This window comes from Microtus oregoni, unplaced genomic scaffold (genome assembly GCF_018167655.1).
Source record: "Microtus oregoni isolate MIOR12 unplaced genomic scaffold, Mior012 000020F_ref0000438, whole genome shotgun sequence".
Classification (NCBI taxonomy): Eukaryota; Metazoa; Chordata; class Mammalia; order Rodentia; family Cricetidae; genus Microtus; species Microtus oregoni.
Window position 1 is genome coordinate 5,731,725 of NW_024543079.1, and position 19,255 is coordinate 5,750,979.

General features: G+C 41.1%; 2 protein-coding genes across 2 annotated transcripts in view; one reads left to right on the forward strand and one right to left on the reverse strand.

The window, feature by feature from the left end:
* Nucleotides 1-19,255, reverse strand: part of LOC121460088 (recombining binding protein suppressor of hairless-like protein) — a 197,603-nt gene that overhangs the window by 119,354 nt on the left and 58,994 nt on the right. The gene's annotated exons all lie outside the window — the stretch shown is intronic.
* LOC121460087 (seminal vesicle secretory protein 3A-like) lies at nucleotides 12,995-15,260 on the forward strand. Its single transcript, XM_041670231.1, has 3 exons — nucleotides 12,995-13,115; nucleotides 13,346-14,105; nucleotides 14,928-15,260. The coding sequence occupies exons 1-2, from the start codon at nucleotides 13,043-13,045 to the stop codon at nucleotides 14,065-14,067; spliced, it is 795 nt and encodes a 264-aa protein (XP_041526165.1). The 5' UTR covers nucleotides 12,995-13,042; the 3' UTR covers nucleotides 14,068-14,105; nucleotides 14,928-15,260.

Sequence of the window (19,255 nt, forward strand, 5' to 3'; positions counted from 1 at the left end):
GATAAGCAACTTAAATAGACATATAACTGCTAGTTAAATGGAAGCAGTAATTAAAAGTCTCATAACCCAAAAAAAGGCCTAGGGCCAGATGGCTTCAGTGTAGAATTCTGCCAAACTTTAGAAGATGAATTAATGCCAGTGTGCTTCAAATTATTCCACAAAATTGGAACAGAAGAAACACTGCTGAGTTCCGCTTACAAAGCCATAGCTACTTTGATGTCCCAAACACGTAAAGACCCAAAAAAGAAAAAATAATTACAGACCAATTTTCCTTATGAACACACAAGCGAAAATTCTCAATAAAATGTGTGCAAACTGAATCCAAGAACACACTTGTTTTGAGACTGTCTCAAATGTTGATCAGGGGAGAAGCAATCAATTGTAACAGAGGATATTCTTGGTCAAACTGAATTTCTGAACAATAAAGGCAAAAATAACTAATTTTTTTAACTCTGTAAGGGTGAAATATTAAAAAAATCACTAAACAACACTAAGAGAAAATTGAAACAAGATTATCACAAAAATCATTTTTTTGTTGACAATTTTTCTAATAGTAAGTTTAAGTAAACCAAAATGTGCAACAGTTTAAAATCTCCTCTGAGACTTTAAAGAAAGCTCTACCACTCTGTTCTTTGTGGAAAACCAAGGGGGAAATTTTGTATTATTTTCTTCAATTTAATGACTGGAACCTTTTTTAATCTTTTGAATAAACTACTATCTTAACAAAAAAAAATATGATCCACCATGAGCAAGTAGACTTCATCCTTGAGATGCAGGGATGGTCGAAAATATGTAAATAGGTAACTATAATCCACCATATACACACACTGAAAAACAAAACTACATTATCATCTCATTACATGTAGAAAACACCTTTGACAAAATTCAATATCCCTTCATAATAAAAGTCCTGGAGAGATTGGGGATACAAAGGACATACATGCCTCAACATAATAAAGATGACTATGTTTTTTTTTCTTTTTATGGAGAATTTTTTAATACAATCTTTTCTCATTTTACAAAGCTATCCCCATTCCCACTCCCTCCCATCCTCCCACCCTATTCGTACCCCCATGCCACCCCCATCTATTCCTCAGAAAGGGTAAGGCTTACCATGGGGAGTCAAAAAAGTCTAACATTTCACTTCAAAGGAAGACCAAGGCCCTCCCCATACACCTAGGCTGAAAAAGGTATCCCTCCAAAGAGAATGTGCTCCTTGATGTCAGTTCAAGCACTAGGGATAAATCTGGTCCTACTGCCAATGGACCCACAGACTGTACAAGCCTCACAACTGTCCCCCACTTTCAGTGGGCCTAGTTTAGGCCTGTGCAGGTTCCCCCATTATCAGTACAGATGCAGTGAGTTCTCATTAGCTCAGGTCAGCTGTTTCTGTGGGTATCACCATCAGGGTCTTGACCCCTTTGCTCACATTCTTGCTCCTTCCTCTCTTGGAGTGGTCTCTGGTAGCTTGGTTCAGTGCTTCACTGTAGATCTCTGTGTCTGCTCCCATCAGTTACTGGATGAAGGTTTTATAATGACAATTAATGTAGTCATCAATCTAATTACAGAGGAAGGCCAGTTTAGGTGTCCTCTCCACTGTTGCTTAGAGACTTAGCTGGGATCATCCTTGTGGATTCCTGGGAAATTCCCTAGTACCATGTTTCTCACTAGAACTTTATTGGCTCCCTCGATTAGGATATCTCTTTCCTTTCTCTCCTTCTCTGTGCATCCCCCTTCTTGAGCATCCTGTTCCCCCCCCTTCCCCTCTCCTCCCATCTCCTTTCTCTCCCACTTCCAAAATTTCTCAGGAAGTTTTGTCTGTTTCTCCTTTCCAAGGGGATCCTTGGGTTTTTCTTGTTACCTAGCTTCTCTGGGATTGTGGACTATAGGCTGATTATCCTTTGCTTTACATCAACTTGTGAGTCTATATAATGTTTGTCTATCTGAATCTGGGTTACCTCACTCAGTATGGCTTTTTAGAGTTCCATTCATTTGCATGTAAATTTCAAGATGTCATTTTTTTTTTTACTGCTGAGTAGTACTCCATTGTGTAAATGTACCACATTTTCTTTATCCATTATTTGGTTGAGAGGCATCTAGGTTGTTTCCAGGTTCTGGCTATTATAAGTAATGCTGCTATGAACACAGTTGAACAAATGTCCTTGTGGTGTGAGTGTGCATCCTTTGGGTTTATGCCCACGAGTGGCATTGCTGGGTCCTCAGGTAAATTGATTACCAGTTTTCTGAAAAACCACAACACTGATTCCCAAAGTGGCTGTACAAGTTTGCATTCCCACCAGCAATGGAGGAGTGTTCTGCTTACTCCACATCCTCTCCAGCATAAGCTACCATTGGTGTTTTTGAACTTAGCCATTCTGACTGGAGTCATTTTGATGTGCATTTTCCTGATGGCTAAGAATGTTGAGCAATTTCTTATTTGTCTTTTAGTCATTTGCAATTCTATTGTTGAGAATTCTCTGTTTAGACCTGTAGCCCATTTTTGATTGGATTATTTGGTAATTTTATGTCTCATTTCTTTAGTTCTTTATATGTTTTGGAGATTAATTCTCTGTCCGATGTGGGGTTAGTGAAGATCTTTTCCCATTCCGTAGACTGTCGTTTTGTCTTAGTGGCTGTGTCCTGATGTGGGATTCATCTCTGTATGCTATGAATATGTTTTACTACCATTATTACCATCAATTATTAAAGAAGCTCTTTCAGCCAATGGCTTAGTAGAGTAAAGCCAGGTGAGAAATCCAAACAGAGATATAGAGAGAAAGTAGGTGGAGTCAAGAAGATGCCATGAAGCTGCCAAAGAACAAAGGCACCAGTTGCCAGCCATCAGCCAGAACTTACTGGTAAGCCACAGCCTTGTGGCGATACACAGAATAATATAACTGGGTTAATTTAAGATATAAGAGTTAACTAGAAATTTGCCTAAACTATTGGCCAAACAGTTTTGTAATTAATATAGTTTCTGTGTGATTTATTCAGGTCTGGGTGGCAGAGAATGAACAAGCAGTCTCTGTCTACAAAATGGTGCCAACTTGGGGCAACTATATCCACATAAAACCTGAGAGAGCTTGAGAAGGAATTCTAGACAGAAAAGAACAGAAGTAAGCATGACTTCTTGGTAGTAGCATTTTCTTAGGTGGGCTCTGTTTGCTGACCGGCAACAGAGACATGGCTTCTTCTTCTTCTTCTTCTTCTTCTTCTTTTTTTCTTATTTGAATCGTTTTTTTTTTCATTCAAAAATTTACACTTCCTCCCATCCTCCCCATCCCCTCCCGCTCCTCCACTCACTCTCCCCCCTCCCCTTCCCTGCTTGAGAGAGGGCAGGGAACCCTGCCCTGTGGGAAGTCCAAGGCCCTCCCTCCTACATCCAGGCATAGGAAGCTGTGCATCCATATAGACTAGGGTCCCAAAAAACCAGAACATGCTATAAAAACAAGTCCCAGTGCCTTTATCAATGACTTCTCAGTCAGCCCCCATTGTCAGTCACAATCAGAGAGTCCAGTTTGATCACATGCTTGTTCAATCCCAGTTCAGCTGGATTTGGTGAGCTCCCATTAGAACAGTCACACTGCCTCAGTTGGTGGACCTTGCGGTTCTGACTTCCTTGCTCATCTTCTCCCTCCTGCTACTCTTCAACTGGATGACTATCTTGACTGATGACTATCTTGAATATCACCATAAAAACCTTCATCCAGCGACAGATGGAGATAGAGACAGAGTCCCACATGGGAGTATTGGACTGAGCTCCAAAGGTCCAGTTGAAAAGCAGAAGGAAGGAGAATATGACTAAGGAAGTCAGGACCATGAGGGGATGATCAACCCACTGAGACAGTGTGCCTGAACTAACAGGTGATATGATTGTATACATAAATAAACCTAAAAATTCCACCAGAAAGCTCCTCTATTTCCAGAGAAACAAGGAAATAAGAGAAACATCACCTTTCACAATAGCCACAAATAACATAAAATATCTTGGGGTAACACTAACTAAAGAAGTGAAAGACCTATTCAACAAGAACTTTAAGTCTTTAAAGAAAGAAATTGCAGAAGATAACAGAAAATGGAAAGATCTCCCATATTCTTGGATAGGTAGGATCAACATAATAAAAATGGCAATCCTACCAAAAGCAATCTATAGATTCAATGCAATCCCCATCAAAATCCCAACACAATTCTTCACAAACCTTGAAAGAAAAATAATCAACTTCATATGGAAAAGCAAAAAAACAAAAACAAAAAAAAAAACAAAAAAAAACAGGAGAGCCAAAACAATCCTGTACAATAAAGGAACTTCCAGAGGCATTACCATTCCTGACATCAAGCTCTATTACAGAACTATAGTAACAAAAACAGCTTGGTATTGACATAAAAACAGAGAGTTTGACCAATGGAATTAAATAGAAGACCTGGATATTAATCCATACACCTATGAACACTTAATTTTTGACAAAGAAGCTAAAATTATACAATGAAAAAAAGAGAGCATCTTCAACAAATGGTACTGGCATAACCAGATGTCAACATGTAGAAGAATAAAAATAGATCCATATCTATCCCCATGCACAAAACTCAAGACACAAAGGATATATAAATCCAACCATACTGGATCTGATAGAAGAGAAAGTGGAAAGTAGTCTTCAATGCATGGACACAGGAGACCACTTCCTAAATATAACACCAGTAGCACACACACTGAGAGCCACATTAAATAAATGGGACCTCCTGAAACTGAAAAGTTTCTGTAAAGAAAAGGACACAATCAATAAGACAAAAAGGCAGCCTACCGAATGGGAAAAGATCTTCACCAATCCTACATCAAACAAAGGACTGATCCCCAAAAAATATATAAAGAACTCAAGAAATTAGACATCAAAATTCCAAATACCCCAACTAAAAAATGGGGTACAGAACTAAACAGAGAATTCTCAACAGAAGAATCTCAAATGGCCATAAGAAACTTAAGGAAATGTTCAACATCCTTAGCCATCAGGAAAATGCAAATCAAAACAACTCTGAGATACCATTTTACACTAGTCCGAAGGGCTAAGACCAAAACCACCCATGATAGTTGGAGAGGATGTGGAGTAAGGGGAACACTCATCTATTGTTAGTAGGAATGCAAACTTGTACAACAACTTTGGAAATCAGTATGGCAGTTTCTCAGAAAATTGGTAATCAATCTACCTCAGAACACAGCAATACCTTTCTCGGGCATTTACCCAAAGAATGCACACTCATACCACAAGGACATTTGCTCAACTGTATTTATGGCAGCATTACTTGTAATAGCCAGAAACTGGAAACAACCTAGATGCCCCTCAACCGAAGAATGGATGAGGAAAATGTGCCATTTGATTAACTGTCAGGAAAGGGTTAGGTGTGGCCATGTGGGAAGAGGTGTAATACTAACTAGGAGTGGGCTTTGACTTTTCAAAAGCCCACAGCAGGCTCAGGCTTGGTAGCTCTCTGTCTCTCTGTGTCTCTCTCTGATGTGTATCTGTCTCTGTTTCTGTCAATCTCTGTATCTGTTTCTCTCTCTCTCTCTCTCTCGCTCTCTCTCTCTCTCTCTTGCTCACTCTCACTCTCTCTCCCTGCAGATCAATATGTAAAGCCCTCGGCTACCAATCCAAGATCATGGTCTGCCTGTATGCCACCATGCTCCCACCATGATGATTATGGACTAACTTTCTGAAACTGTAAGCAAGCCCCCAATTAAATATTTTCCTTTATAAGAGTTGTCTTGACCCTAGTGTCTCCTCACAGCAACAGAATACTAAGACACCCACTTTTAGCATTTTGATAAATTTCCACACTGATGTCCCTATTGGCTGCACCAGTTTATAATCTCACCAACAGTGAATGAGGGTTCTTCCTTTCCCTGAATCTCCATGAGCATTTGTTCTCAATTGTTTTCTTAATCTTAGCCTAACTGGGTAAGAGGAGCCTCAAAGCAGTTTCAATTTGTATTTCCCCAATTACTAACGATGTTGAACACTTTTAAAGTATTTCTTAGCTGTTTTTAATTTCTCTATTCAGAACCATAGCTGGTTTTCAACTGGGTTGTTTGTCTTCTTGGTTTTACTCTTATTCTTATTTTATTTTTTAGTTCTTTGTATATTCTGGATTTGGGAAAGGGTACTAAATCCTTCCACTTTGGTCAGCATCATATTGAAAGAGAAATGACGTCCTATCAGGATGAGTACTTGCCAGGCCCATTTCTGCCTCGGCCTCCCAGAGTGAACTGGAGGGTCTTCTCCTTGGACTCCAGTTCCTTCATCCACAAGGTGAGGAAGATTGGGCTCTGTCAGAGTAGCGATCCTACCACAGATTCACTGAGGAGCTATGACTCAGCTAAGGGACGCATAGTGGCCTGCTCATGACCCTAATCACTCAGGATTCCTGGGGACAGAACTGCATGGGTGGCTGGAGCACGGTGTCCTGTGCTCAGAGCTTAGAACAAGCGAAGCCTGAGAAATTGCCAAGAAGGTTGCACAAACATTATCCTGTTCTTTAATCTCAGAGTGCACAAAGAACTGAACATACGATATCAGGTTTCCCTGGCAGCCATATCCTGTATACAACACTACAGAAGCTCTTGTATGTGTTTACCTATCTAGACAATGTCATCCATTTTAATTACGTTACATGTTTAAATTATTCAAGATGAAAATTTAATTTACCTCTTACTAACAATTTGGTGATCACATCTTCTTCTGACACTCGGAATGCTGATTCCATGCATGACATTTAACTGCGAAAATGTTTCTTTAACATCCATGGATTTTGGACTGATAACACCACCACAATCACCAGCTACTTGTAGTCTACAAGTTTCTGGAGATTTCATTAAAAAATTTTTCCCATTGGTATTGTCTATAAATGTTTTTCACAGTAGATTAAAGATGTGAAATCCAAAACTATGAGCAAAGTTACCAGATCAAGCTGTGGATGAAGAAGACACTGAAATTTTCTCCAAAGAGCAGAAGAGGGTGCAAAAATAAGCAGGCACAGTCAGCAATGTAAATGACGTGTGTGTGTGTGTGTGTGTGTGTGTGTGTGTGTGTGTGTGTGTCTGAGAAGACCTGAAAGAGGGCATCAGATCCCCCTAAAACTGGGTTTCAAGCTGATGTGGGCCATGCAATGTGGATGGTGGTTGAACCCAGGAACCCAGGTCCTCTGGAAGAATGGTAAGTGCTCTTAATGGTTGAGCCCCCTTTTCAGCACCTAACAGTAAGCAATTTTATATCAGGATAATTTCAATGTGATTTGCTGAGGACCCTGCGGAGGAAAATGACCACCCTAAGTGCAATAATAGAACCTTAGGAGGAGATTGGAATAAAACTATATTTTATGTTAGGCTACATGATTGCAATAAGCCACTGTGATTAAAATGAATGATCTTTTTGGATATGGTCTTAGACTTGGTTTGCAAATATCTTACATTACTGTTATTCTGTTCCTGTGAAGAATGACATTGGGATTTTTTTTGAAGATTACATTGAATCTGTGGGTTTCTCTTACTAAGATAGCCAGTTTTGCAATATGTAGTCTGCATGTTCGTAGGACATCTGTACATATAGTGCACTCTTCAGTTTATTTCTTTGGAGCTTTATAGTTTCCATCATTGAGTTATTTCACCTTCTGTTCGTTGTCTGATTCAATAGCTTATTTTTTAAATTGGGTTGTTTTTTATGTTTAGATTTTTTTAGTTCTTTATATATGCTAGACCCTCATCCTCTGTATTGTTTTTGTTGGCAAAGATTTTTATCCCACTCTGTAGAGTGCCTCTTCACTCCACTGGTCACTTCCTTTACTCTACACAAGTTTTTAAACTTCAAGTCCCAAATGTCCGTTATTAGTCTGTGGATTTTATAAAAGGGGCCAATACTGTGACTTGTCTTTGAGTCTATTTATATGATGGATGACATTTGTTGATTTAAGTACTGCATGTCTAGAATGAAACCCGTTTGGTTCTGATGAATGATCTTTTGTATATGATCTTGGATTTGGTTTGCCAATAGTTTGTTAATAATTTTTAGATCTATGCTCATCAGAAAGATAAGTCTGCAATTTTCTTTTTCTTCTCGTGTGTGTGTGTGTGTGTGTGTGTGTGTGTGTGTGTGTGTGTACACACACGCATGCGTGCATTCATCAGGATAATACTGACTTCATATAAAGAATTTGGAAGCCTTTCCTCTCTATTGTATGTAATAATTTAAGTGATGTGATGATAGTCCTTCTGTGAAGTTCTGGTAAAACTACAATGAATTCCTGTGGCACTTCACTTTTTTTTTTTTAAATTGGAAGACTTTTATCACTACTTCAATCCTGTTTTGGAGTCAGTAAAAATTGATTTCATCTTGGATGAATTTTGGTGTGTTGAATGCATCAAGAATTTTTTATTGCTTTCAGATTTTCCACTTTAGTGGAATAGAGCTTTTTAAATATGGTTTTCTGAGTCTCACTGGTATCTGTTATAATGTCCTTTTTTCATTTATTAATTTAGAATTTCTCTCTGTAACTTTTTGTTAATATGGTTAAAGGTTTGCCAATCTTGTTTATCTTTTCGAAGAATCAGTTCTCCTTACAGATTCCTTGTATTTTTGCGGTTTCTATTTCATTATAAGATAGTATCTATCTTTTTAAGGCAAGCACTCATATCTATAAACTTATTATAACTGCCTCTGCCTTATCTCAAAGAATCTTGCTTTTTCGGTAGTTATGGAAAATTTTTCATTTCCCCCAGATTTCCTCAAAAACTCACTAACCATTGAAAATTGAATATTGCTCATCTCTACGCGGTTGTGGCTTCTGCAGCGTTTCTAACTAATGAGATATAAGAAAGTGCCTTATTCTTTTTTTTTTTTTTTTTTTTTTTTTTTTTTTTTTGGACATGGAAAATTTATTTATTTATTTATTTTTTTTTTAAATTTATTTATTTATTAAGGATTTCTGCCTCGTCCCCACAACCGCTTCCCATTTCCCTCCCCCTCCCCCGATCAATTCCCTCTCCCTCATCTGCTCGAAGAGCAATCAGGGTTCCCTGACCTGTGGGAAGCCCAAGGACTGCCCACCTCTATCCAGGTCTCTTAAGGTGAGCATCCAAACTGCCTAGGCTCCCACAAAGCCAGTACGTGCAGTAGGATCAAAAACCCACTGCAATTGTTCTTGAAGTCTCAGTATTCCTCATTGTCCGCTATGTTCAGCTAGTCCGGATTTATCCCATGTTTTTTCAGACCTAGGCCAGCTGGCCTTGGTGAGATCCCAATAGAACATCCCCATTGTCTTAGTGTGTGGGTGCACCCCTCGTGGTCCTGAGTTCCTTGCTCGTGCTCCGTCTCCTTCTGCTCCTGATTTGGACCTTGAGATTTCTGTCCGGTGCTCCCGTGTGGGTCTCTGTCTCTGTCTCCTTTCATCGCCTGATGAAGGTTAATATTCCTGAGGATGCCTATGTGTTTGTCTTTGGATTCACCTTCTTATTTAGCTTCTCTAGGAACATGAATTATAAGCTCAATGTCTTGGTTTTGGAGCCTAAATCATGATCCGTCTTAGAAAAATTTCCATGGCTTCCGATAATGAGTACAAACTTCAGGTGTGCAGATGTCTATTAGGCATATTTGATCTGTAGTTGCTTAAGCAGAATTTTGTTGATTTTCTTTTTAAATGATCTCAACACAGATAATATAGGAGAGAGTGGTACTATTAAATTTATATGAAGCTTTTTGTTCTTTTATGATCAGTACAAAAAATACAGTAAAAGGAAAGAAATAAAAAAATATAAACTATTTCAAAATGACAGAGAATTTGGCAGGCCTATTTCTGGATCCTATACTGCTAAATCATCCAAGTACATGTGGGGGGAACGCTAAGTCACTGCTGGACTCCATGGTCATTTCTGCTGTTCCGGCTGGTATTCTATGTAAGCCAAGGACTTGAGGCTTCAAGGGTCAGTTCTCGGCAGTGGAGCTGCCTTTACATTATAACCGCACCTCCTTTGGGTATTAGAGCCATGGCAGGTCCCAGGGAGTTTTCAGCCTGTGAATTTGGCAGGTTCCCACTCACTCTAGAAGACTTTCACCTAGAGACAGCAAAGGTCCAAGCCCTGGGGCAAATCCTGAGTATGTCAGAGAGTGGGAACAACGAAGTCTCCACCGAGGTTGAAGGTGGAGGAGTCAGAACTCTGAGGCCTTCAGCTCTTTCTCAGTAGTAAATACACTGCCTGAGGAAGGAGACTGGGAAAACCAAGTGAACTAACAGGAAGAACTAGGCTCAGAGAGTTCAGACTGATCTGCAACCATCCCTAGGTGGGACAGAGGGAGCTGTAGCAGTCAAGCAATCTGCCAACCTCAAACTCCTGGCTCTCAGTCTCTACAGTGGCTCACAGGTGGTGGGGCTTGCTCCTTGGGAGGGAGAGCGTGGGAGCACTGATGCTGTACTTCCCATTGGGCACAGTTTTATATTTGCAAGTTTTTTTAAATGATAAAGATTTATTAAATGTTTTTTAGATAGAAAAGGGTTTTTTGAGATTATAATATACTATTATTCCTTGTACCCACAGATGTAGTTCTTGCCACCTATCAAAGAAATTTCTCTTTGCAACAGAGACCATTACAGAATAACTGATCACGGCAGAATTGTGAGCTCAGCTACAGCCCATGCATCTATAACAAGACCCCTAACAAGAAGACAAGATTTTAAAAGTCATTTTTCTTCTGCCTTGGAAGTATAATTTGTCTGTACTTGTAACAATTATGAAGACACCATTTCTGTCCTCTACTTTAAATTGTCCTAAGGTTTTTCCTTCTCCATGATGCACAATTACGAAGATGGTTTTCATCATCACTCCACGTTTCTTCTTCAGACATCATAGATCCTGTGATTACCTTTATCACTGCCATGGATCCTGAGACCCAGCAGCCCATTATAAATGCTATCGAGTTCTGTTCCGATGTCATGATCTCCTGGTAGTTTTTATTGGACTTTTTCTGATTTTCTTTGTGAATATCAAGAGTTCTTCAGTTTTATCTTTGTCTTGTAGACAGAGCATGACGCACACTGTTCTTGATCAGTGATCAAAATCCATTTTCTAACTCATTCTTTTCCAAGTCAGCTCTCCATAGAAGAGTTCCTGCTGGTATTTCCTCAAGGGAAGGGCATGGAGTAGTGGAGAAGTCAGCAAGAAAGGGAAGTAATTTGCCTTCTTGGTAATTTCAAATCTTTTGACTGGCATCTCTACTGAGGACTCAGTTATCTTCAGTTTGGAACAAAGAGGTCAGATTAGCAGGTGCTCAGAGCTCCTAGATAAAAGCCAGCATCCTCGTGTTCTGTTTGGTGACTGAGTACCTTTATGTCCGTTCCTCCCATGAAAACACAAGTGAACTTCACCTTAACCCTCCACACAGCATCCTTCTAGGAGAACTACATTTGGGGATAGAGAGACTGAAAGGACTTTTCCACAAGCCTTGTCTTCGATGCCTTGCCGGGCTGCTGTGAGGACATGCAGGCTCTCTGCAGAGATGGTTAATTCTACTGTGCTCTTCCCACACCGCATCTGCATGGGAAATTAAGTCCAGCCTTAACGAACCATTTGGGGTCTTCTCGCAATTGTAGGGTACTGCACTTTTATAGGACGTGGACAGGTTCTCTTGGTTTACAGTCTCAATACAGTCTTAGAAGTCTTATATTAACATATCCACTAGTGGCGATAGACATAGCTGACAACGGAAGTTTTCATTTGAAAAAGGCTTTTCCCTCATTGAGAGGGTACTGTGATTTTAGGTGATTTCATGAAAATAATGAAATAAGGAAACCAGGGTCCTTTCTCCTTGTTCCAACCAAACACAGTCATTCCTGTCTCTAGCCAAACACAGAAAATTTCTCCCATACTTGAAAAGCCCTCTGCAGCTTCCCTCTTGAGATGCAGCCCCAGTGCTTGCTCCATGGACACACAGAGCACAGAGCACTCCTGCACTTGTCTCTGCGGCTCCCATCCTGCAGGTGATGACCCACCATACTGTCCTCATGGGCTCTCATCAGGCTTAGCTGACCTCCCAAGGGAGGCCTTACCCTCTCTGAGGAGCAGATGGGGGTGGAGTGAGGGGGATGTGTGAAAAGTAGAGGAGAGGAGGGAGGGGAACTAAGAAACTACTAATGAAAGAAAGCACCGGAGGATTTTCACACAGGTCACTAGTAAGGCTAGGCAATTTAGAGTTGCTTTTGTGAATCAGTATCTCAGTTATTTCTAAAAATGACTATGGAATCCTTAAATTTGCCTTCTTTCCTATGTCTTTCTATGGTTAGTTTTTAAAAATTTTTTATTTACCTTTTTTTTTCCATTTTACATACCAACCATAGTTCCTGCTCCCTTTCCCCCCACACTTTCCCCTCATGCAACCTCCCATTCACACCTCAGAAAGGGTAAGGCCCCCCATGGGGAGTCAACAATGTCTAGCATATCAAGTTGCTGCAGGACCAAGCCCCTCCTCCCTGTACCAAGGCTGAGAAAGGTTTCCCTCCATAGGGAATGGACTCCAAAAAGCCAATTCATGCACTGGGGATAAATCGTCCTATGTCTTTTTTGAAATCTCTATGAATAGGCCCTTTGAGATGTAACAGATCCGTGTCCATCTCATTGGAAAGAAACAGAAGTACACATCATGTTTGCGATACAGAGAAAACAAAGTGCATGGTGGGCAAGGCCCCACACTTGAACCACAAAAGCTTGGACAGGCCCAGGTCACTCTTGTGATCTCTGCCTGGAATTGCTTCTGGAAACATCATGTGATGATCTTGAAGTGGCGATAAAGATTTTCTGGGACATGTGGGGTTAGACAAAGACTCCGACATCATGCGTCTACGGTCTCTAGGAATATTGACAATATCTCCTACTGAGAAGAGGGCAGAGGCCACATGCCAGATAAGTGGGAACGGGTAAGGCCTTTTGTGACTCCAGCCACATCTATGCACGCAGCAACAACATATAAAGCAATGGTCAACTGAGCTCTCAGTGAAGGCCCCTCCTGGTGAGATGAAGTCTGTCTTCTTCAGCCTTTCTCTGCTCCTCCTTCTGGAGAAGCAAGCAGCTGGGATAGGAATCTATGGTGAGTGCAGGGAGTCCCCTGGCAGGAAGGCACCAGGGAGAATGTCCACAGGGTGCTCTGGCAGGGAGAAGAACCCTCCACGGGGTGATCTTGACAGATGCTGACTGTTCTCCACCCAAACCCACTTGCCTTGTGGGCAACTCAGTGGGTTGACAGGGAAAATCCTTGGATAAGACTAGAGGGGGCTGTACAGACAGTGTAACTCAAACATTCTTTTTATCAATTACCAGGTGAGACAAAAGGACACTTTCTAGTAAAAACATCCCCAGTTGTATATTTCCAGAAAGACCATTTCCAGTATGGGTCCAGAAGAGCACAGGAGGATGGTACTGAAGAAAGCAGTTTTGAGCAAACTAAGCACCGTGTGTATGGCCAGGATGCTGATGCTGACCTGGGAGAGACTCAGAGTTCACAGCAACAGACAGGTGTAAGCGAAGACATAGTTTGTGATGAAGAAGACGAGATTAGCCAACAAAAATCCCGACTTCAGTCCCATTCACAAATAAAATCCCAAACACAACTAAAATCCCATGTAGCCCAGGTGAAGTCCCAAACAGGCCAGCTAAAGACCCTAGGCCAGGTGAAATCACAAATCAAGATGAAATCCCACAGAGCCCCTCTGAAATCCTCCCGGGCATCACAAACTCTCCAGGAAGCCTTTCCTCAGCAAACCAAGGGCAAAGCACATGCCCTGGATGAAGACCAGGCCCAAGTGCGTCAGCAGCATAAAATGGTTCACAGGCTCAAAAGCAAGCTTGGCTGGGCCAGGAGAACAGCAGAGTTCCTTCCGTATTTCAGACAGCACTTCCAAGGCTATGATGGGTATTTTGTGCAGTTTCAAGGGCAACTGCAGGGTGGAATTCATCACACAAAGCCTTTCCACCAAGCTCAACAGACGTGCTACTGTCCAAACGGAGAGTTAATCCTGTATCAAGATGCCTTCACAGAGTAACACATTCCTTATCGGTCAAGGCCAGGACACATTTAGAGGTAAGTGTCTCAGCAGGCGGGAGAGCTATCTACCCAGTGTTTGTAGGTGGAACACAGCGGACTGCTTGGGCCCAGCGTGAGATTGGTAGTGAGGCCCACAGCAATGGATGTGCTGACAGCAAGGTGTATGGAGCTGAGCTCCATTCTCTGTGAAGCAAGCACCCGGCAGAGGCAGGGCAAGCTGCCTGAGCTCTCGGTGTGCCTCAAATTCCTCTTCTTAATGAGTCTTTTCTACATTTATTTTGCACATGTGCAGCCATTCTGCTCTGGACACACAGCACTTATAAGATCATGTAAATTTAAGATGTATTTTTGTAACTTCCTATGCTTTCCATGGATATGGCTCAGTTTCTTGCTACGTTGTTACAAAGCATGAGTGCTTTTGTTTCACATACCAGTTAGTGTTCTTCCATCCCATATAGGGTTCCCTCATCCTGTAGAGACCACTGATCCATGGGGTTTTGCTTCATCTCTGTGAATAAAGGAGGCAAAGGAGTCCTAAGAACCATCCCTGTTTGTGATGCGGGAACTGTGAAAAGGGAGGTTCTAGGGTGGTGAGGGGTCCATTCCAGGGGATGTTTGCTCTATCTGGAGAGAAATCTTCTGCCCGGGGAGGAAAAGGATCTCACCTGCATGTTTGCATCAAGAGGCACTTCGTGTGAAGCGAAGGAAAGCAACAGAACTGTGGGCCCAGTGACCAGTCGTGGCTAGTGCTCCAAATGGCCATAATTTGGTCCAAGCAGACAAGGGACCTGGCCACACTCACTTCCTGTCTGCTAGTTTTCACTCTTGTGCATGTCCATCTATGTCCTCTCTCCATAGGAGTTGCCTGACCTGTGTGGACCGTGATGTCTTCAAGATGCCGACTCCCCTGCCGTCCTAGATGCTCTTGATCCACTCACACTGCTGCTCCTGAGGCTTTCTTACCTGGGCGCATGCTCACACCAATGCTCGCTAATAAAGACATCCTATCTGACTTCATTTGCTTTTTCAAAAACACATATTTTCGACTGAAATAAAATTTTATCATTTTCCCCTCCCCCTTTCTCTCCATCCCCTCCCAGATACCCTCCTTCCAATCTCCCATGTCTCCCAAACTCTCAAGTTGATATCATATTTATATTTGATTACTGTTTTGAGTATGCATATATGCTCATAAATATATAAATACAACTTACTGAGTCTATGTTTGTTGTTTGTATGAATGTGGTTGCTGAGCTGAACAGTCTGATTTGTACAACCAATTAGGAGGCTCATCCCTGGGGTAGACTAATTCTTCTTCTCCAAGGAGTCATTATTTTCCTTAGTTCCTTGTTTAGGGATGGGTCCTGCAAAATCTCCCCCTTTAATATTAATATGTCCATTGATACTACCATTGTTTTGTCTTGTTTATTAAACCATTTCTAGTAGATACTCTTTCACTGCAGACTTCTTCATGCAATCTTTTTGCCTCCTCTTCTCCAATGTTCCCTGAGCCTTAAGTGCAGTAACTTTTGTGGATGGGACTCCAAAGTTCCACTGATCTCTGCACTGTTTCCAGTTGTGGTGGTTTCTGGGACAGACTCCATCTGTTAAGAGAGGCTTGTTTGATGAGGTGTGGTAGCTATACTTATCTGTGGGTGTAAGGGTAAGATTGAGAGGACTTACACAGGTCTAGCAAAGTGGGTGTAACTGAGTCTTTGCTAAGTTCTATGACCTCACTAGGCCTAGGAAGTTGCCTAAGTTCTCAGAACCAGACAGGTTTTCCTCCTGTAGAGTGAGCCTAAGTCCAATTAGACACATGTGGGCTACAAGCAACATGTGAGCATCATTTGCTGCACCTTCAGCAGATCCCGTGCCATGCTCGTCACCACCGTGGTTCTTAGGTGCTGCAGTTGGTAGAACAGTACAGCTGCTTCCCTTCCTTGGCAATCCACATGGTATTTCCTGGTCCCGTGGAGGTGAAGAAGGCCTAAGGAAAGAGGCTTTTCAGATCGTCTGAGTCCTTCATCCTAGGTGTGCAGTGGCTTGCTCTGCTATCAACCTCTGATAGGTAGCCAAGGAAACATCAATAGTTTATATTGTTGTAACCAAGGTAACATCAATAGTTTATATTGTTGTAACCAAGGTAACATCAATAGTTTATATTGTTGTAACCAAGGTAACATCAATAGTTTATATTATTTTGGAAGTTTTTTGGAATAACCTGACCAACCATTATTAAGAAGCGTTTTTATGTCTGGTACTGGGGTTTTCTTATTAGATGATTTTTATGGGAAGCATGGTCAACCCAAAGCACTTTAACTTCCTTTAAGCAACATATATATGTATACATAAATTGTATAATTTTAGGTAAATATAAAATAAATTGATTCCTTGAGGCATTATCAAACAACCTTGGTGTTATTTGTCCCTTGTTTCTTCTTCTCAGATATACTGACCTCTCTCCCCAACATTCCTCTCCTCCGGAATCCCCTCCCCATTTTTCTTCTTCTCAGATATACTGACCTCTCTCCCCAACACTCCTCTCCTCCGGAATCCCCTCCCCATTTTTCCATTGCTCACGTTATATCATTAATCTCTTTCTACCTCTCAACCCCCCCAACCTCCACCTATGATCCCTTTATACTTTTCCAGTTACTGCAGTTACTACATGTTGTATACTTACAATATTTGGAGCTAGGAACTACAGAAGATGTACAATGTTTGTTTTTCTGGGTCTGGACTGCCTCACTCAATATAATCTTTTCTAGGTCTATCCATTTACCTTCAAATATCAAGGTTTTACTTTTTTATAGTTGAAGAGCTTTCCATTGTGCATATGCAACACATTTCCATTATCCATTCTTCAAAAGAAGAAAAGGAAAAACAGAAAGTCTACATGCAAAAGAATACAATTAGGTTCCTGTCTCTCATGTTACACGAAAGTAAAATCCATGTGGATCAAAGACCTCAGTGAGACCCCACTTTCATGGAGGCTTGTGGACATTTAAGGGTTGAGAGTGGTTTATAAATTGGCCATGTTCCAATAACTAATCCCCCTGACTAATATTCATTCAAACAAATGTAATTAACTCAATGGATTACACAAGAAAGAAAGAAAATCATCTAAGCAGAAGACTGAGATGAGGTAGGGCTGCCTCACTTCTGTGATAAAATGACAGGAATTGAACTGATTTATTTATTTATAAGTGCTTTTGAAGCTTGTGGAGAGAAAAGAATGACTCTCAGTGTGATCAAATACCAACTCACCTACCTCTTGGCACCACAAGCCTAGAGTCATGTGACCTGGAGTCAGCACCACCATCTTTTTGATTTTTGAAAGTATAACTCTAGTTACAGGAAGCAGTCCCCCCTTAACCGTGGCTCCAGGGGAGTTGGCATTCTCTGTGTGCCCAGTGAATAAAGCATCAAAACAGAGATGCTGCTTGGATCCTCAACTTCCAGTTTTTAAAATCTTTCTGTGCCCCTTCTCTCTCCCTGCAAAGATGGTCTCTGAATCTTGGGATTATACTAAAATCATGTCTTCTGAACATGATAGGACCGCTGCATTCATGAATCCACAATGCTAATGCCTGACAAGACCTGAACAAGATCAACCAATCAACATGCTAATATAGAGGAGGGGGGGACTCATGAACCCCCCCTAACTGAGGAGCTAGGAACAGTTTCTCGCTTCATGGGGAAAGAATTAGCTTTATTTAAAGATATGAACCCTGATAGATCTACCACACTCTAATGGATGCTTCAAGAACCATAATTATATGGAGTCTATGAGATATTTAAAAAGTGGACATGAAGTTTGGAGAGGTAGTAAAGTTAGGAATGGACTGTGGAGAAACCCCTCCAGTGAAAGAGGGGGTGAATATATCAATACATAATATGAAAGAATAAATACAATACTATATTAAAATTTAGAATTGTTTTGAGCTTTAGAATGTTTAGAACACAGTGGTGTTAGTTCATCGGAAGTCTGGAAATTTGGTGGATATAAGTCAGTTTTCTTGTAATTTCCCATTTGGAATGGCATATGTCCAATATATGCCTCTCAACTTTAGTGTAGAAATATATTACTTGAAGCCGGGCGATGGTGGCGCATGCCTTTAATCCCAGCACTCGGGAGGCAGAGGCAGGCGGATCTCTGTGAGTTCGAGACCAGCCTGGTCTACAGAGCTAGTTCCAGGACAGGTTCCAAAGCCACAGAGAAACCCTGTCTCGACAAAACCATAAAAAAAAAGAAATATATTACTTGTGTAGATGTATTAAGTTCTTTTATTTTTGAGACTGTAACATAACTAGATAATTTCCCCTCCCCTTCCCTTTCCTTCCTCTCAACCCTGCTATATACTCCCTTTCTCTTTCCAATGCATGTTCTCTTATTTCTTTAATTGTTGTTATGAATATACTTCTGTATTGCTAAGTATAACCAACCCAGTCTTACAGTGCTCCTTGTATATGGCTTTTCAGTGCTGACCATTTGGTATTAGATAATCAGTTGGTTTCTCCCACTCTCAGCATTTCTTAGTTACTTGTAGTTCTTTGTGTACGGTTGAGGCCTCAGGCTTTTTCCTGTCCAATATGGCATGTCTATTGTTGCCTTTCTTCAGCTAGTGTTTAGGTGAGAGTGCATGGACATAGTTTCTGACATTATCAGGAGATGAAGTCTCACTGCAAGCTCCCTGATCCTCTAGCTCTTACGATCTTTCCACCCCCTCTTCAGCGACATTTCTTGAGTGCAGAAACTGTTTTGTAGATGTACTCATTTGGACTGGGCTCCACAACTCTGCATTTTGAGTGGTTGTGGAATTTTTTTGTAATGGTCTGCATCTATTGCAAAGGAAAATGTTCTTGATGAGAGATGAAGACTACTGATTTGTTGCTGTAAGAACAAATATTTAGGATGCAGTTAGTAATTGTGCAGCTTATAATGAACTGGTGGTACGTTCTTCCCCAAGACCCACGACTTCAGTGACCATAGCTAGTGAGCTAGGTTTCCAGTACTAGATGTGGTTTTCCTCTTGTTGAGGGTGTCTTGAGTCCAGTTAGAGAGCTGTTGGTTATCCCTAAGGTATGTGTGCCACTACTATACCCATAGAGTTATATCATGTCAGCTTCATCATTATATAGCCAAGGGTGGAACAGATAGACTTTTCAAATTATTGGAATAGAAT